A 3,378-nucleotide genomic window follows, 5' to 3' on the forward strand; every position below is an offset into this window, starting at 1 on the left:
CTGAATAAACAGAAGATTCAACTGCTTTCATTGATTCAACGTGACTAATAAACACACAACTACGGCAATATAAGGTTTATCTGAGTTCTTATTATAATTTTCATTAAAATAAAGTATATTTATAATGCAATGCCTTTATCACTGCTTAAATACTATGAAATATGTTGCGGTGCCTTATTCTGTGTAAGAAGCCACATCATCTCACAGGATTTATTTCAAACACTCGACTGACGTTATGAAGTGAGTTTGGAGTAAAAATATGTATTAAATGTGGTATTTTCACATGCTTTCAGATGGAGCAGCATTTACTTCACAGAGCCGTAGTTCACTGAGAAGCTATGCAAACAGCGGTCATTATTGCGAACGATTTCTTCGATTTCAGAATCGCGCAATAAAATCGTCTGCGATTGTTTTGCGTAACTTGTCAGTGAACTACGGCTCTGTGTAGTAAATTCTGCTCCATCTGAAAGCACGTAATGATGATTTCCTGCTGATTACAGAACCGGCATTACTAACAAATTGCGCATGACAATCGCATTCGATTAATCGCGCAGCCCTAATCGTATGTATAAATTGCTTTTTTTAATGTATTTATTTACGAAATTAATAGAACAAAATATTGCCCCACAACAAATGTTAGAATCATCAAATTTGGTTGCATTAACTAGACCTTTTATATTAATCTTAGTAAAGAAAAAAAGAAAGAAAGTGAAAAAAATAGATACTGAACCCCTCATATTGTATACTTGTCCTTTTTAAACTCTTTTTTACAATATGATATTCTATTCTAGATTTGATGAGAATCAAAGAAGAAAGTCAAGAACTGAATGAAGTGGAGGAGAAACATCAGTATCGGAAACCTAATCACTTCACAACTGGAGTAAATGGTTTGAACATCTTAAAAATTGAAAAGAATTTCTCAGAAACAAAAATGGAAGCAAAAAAATCGTTCACCTGCCTTCAGTGTGGAAAGCATTTCACCACTAAAGGAAACCTTAATGTGCACCTCAAAATTCACACTGGAGAGAAGCCTTTCACTTGCTGTCAGTGTGGGAAGAATTTTGCCACTAAAGGAAATCTTAATGTACACATTAGAATTCACACTGGAGAAAAGCCTTTCACCTGCCTTCAGTGTGGGAAGAGTTTCCCGTTTAAAGGAAGGCTTAATACACACATACGAATTCACACTGGAGAAAAGCCTTTCACCTGCCCTCATTGTGGAAGGAGTTACCCGTGTAAAACATACCTTAACAGGCACATGAAAATTCATGAAACCCAGAACCCTTTCAACTGTGCTCAATGTGGAAAAAGTTTCACAATGAAAGAAGGCTTGAAACGTCACATGACAATTCACGCAGGAGACAAATTTTCCATGTGTCCTCATTGTGGGAAGAGTTTTAAGCATAAGAGAAACCTTGACTCGCACATAAAGATTCACAATGGAGATCGATCTTCACCATGTGTTGAGAAAGGAAAGAGTTTTGTTAAGGATGACACAAAAGTAAATATTGAAAGGAAATCATTCACATGCTCTCAATGTGGCAGGAGTTTCACAGATAAAGAAACCTGTAATGCACACTTGAGAGTTCATATTGGAGAAGAGCTTTTCAGATGCAGCCATTGTGGGAAGAGTTTCCCATGTGAAGAATATCTCAACAGACACATGAAAGTCCACACTGGAGAACAGCCTTTCACCTGCTCTCAGTGTGAAAGTTGTTTCACAGACAAAAGAAGCCTTAAGAAACACATGAGAACTCACAATGGAGAAAAAGCATTCACGTGTTCTCAGTGTGGGAAGAGTTTTAAACGTAAAGAAACCTTTAATGCGCATGTAAGAGTTCATAAAGGAGAAAAGCCTTTCAGATGCCTTCAGTGCGGAAAGAGTTACCCATATGACCGATGTCTTAAGAGGCACATTAAAACTCACGCCGAGGAGAAGCCTTTCACCTGCTCTCAGTGTGGAAGAAAATTCACAGAGAAAGGTAGCCTTAAGATTCACATGACGATCCACACGGGAGAGAGACCTTTCGGATGCTCGCAGTGTGGGAAGAGATTTAGACGTAAAGGAGGACTTAATGAGCACATGAGAATTCACACTGGAGAAAAGCCGTACACGTGCCTCCAGTGCGGAAAGAGTTTCGCTATTAAAGGAGGGTATAATTTGCACATGAAAATTCACACTGGAGAAAAGCCCTTCGCTTGTCATCTGTGTGGGAAGAGTTTCATACTAAAAGCAATACTTCATATGCACATGCGAGTTCACACTGGAGAGAGGCCTTTCGTGTGCGTTCATTGTGGGAAAAGATTCAGACGGAAAGTAAACCTTAATCTGCACACCAGACTTCACACTGGGGAGAGGCCTTTCATGTGCCAGCATTGTGGGAATACTTTCACGTGGGCAAGAAGTCTCAAACAACACGTATCACGCGTTTGTAAGGTAATTCAGCGCTGATCAGGATGGTACACATTTTTAATTGAGCAGCAGCCCTTAAAACACACTTGAAAAATCCATGCAAATGAGAAGCCTGTTCTTTAGGGAAAGTGTTTTAAAGAGAACAAGGTAAAACATTGATTTGAGTGCTCATGTCTGCTTGGAGAGTAAAAAGGCATCAAGGAACAGTGACTTTGGGATGTCACCAAAGAATCCTTACTGGAGAAAGTCTGTACAAGTGTTCGTATTGTGGAATGATTTGAATCCATTCAGGATTAAATGTAAATGTTCACTAGAGAAGATGTACAACTTCATAGTTAGTGTGCAATATAAATGTAATGTCATTGATGTGAAAGTGTGTGATAAGTGCCCTATTTGTATTTGTAAATAATGATCAAGATGTATACACAGCGTGTTATGAAAATGTTATGCTTACTTGATGGTTACACCACATGACATTTTAGTCGTTAAATGTAAACTTTTGTTGAAAATGGTTAAACCATCCCTAAAACCACATGAAATTAAAGGGATAGTTCACCCAAAAATGAAAATTACCCCATGATTTACTCACCCTCAACCCATCCTAGGTGTATATGTCCTTCTTTCAGACCAATACAATCGGAGTTATATTAAAAAAAATGTCCTGGCTTATCCAAGCTTTATAATGGCTGTTGAGATTTTGAAGTCCAATAAAGTGCATCCATCCATCATAAAACTGGACTGGGCGTCTATATTTCTGCATTTCAGTCATATAAGTAAAAACAGATTTTCTGCATTTTCAATTTTTCCTTTCTCTTTGGAGTGTTACAAGCTCTTGGTGCATAAAGATGATATGTAAAGTTGCAAAGACTAAAGTCTCAAATCCAAAGAGATATTCTTTATAAAAGTTTAGAGTCAACCACGCCTACCTAAAACGGCTCATTCTAACACGCCCCCACATGTCTACG

General features: G+C 38.0%; 1 protein-coding gene across 1 annotated transcript; it reads left to right on the forward strand.

Annotated features, from left to right (window-relative positions):
• Positions 1 to 803: 803 nt before the first annotated feature.
• On the forward strand, positions 804 to 3,003 carry LOC107554971 (gastrula zinc finger protein XlCGF57.1-like). The gene has a single exon (XM_016237653.1). It carries the CDS (start codon positions 932 to 934, stop codon positions 2,450 to 2,452), a length of 1,521 nt encoding a protein of 506 aa, XP_016093139.1. The 5' UTR covers positions 804 to 931; the 3' UTR covers positions 2,453 to 3,003.
• The last annotated feature ends 375 nt before the right edge of the window (positions 3,004 to 3,378 follow it).

The sequence above is a fragment of the Sinocyclocheilus grahami genome, unplaced genomic scaffold (assembly GCF_001515645.1).
Source record: "Sinocyclocheilus grahami isolate Dianchi unplaced genomic scaffold, SAMN03320097.WGS_v1.1 scaffold521.1, whole genome shotgun sequence".
In the NCBI taxonomy this organism is placed as follows: Eukaryota; Metazoa; Chordata; class Actinopteri; order Cypriniformes; family Cyprinidae; genus Sinocyclocheilus; species Sinocyclocheilus grahami.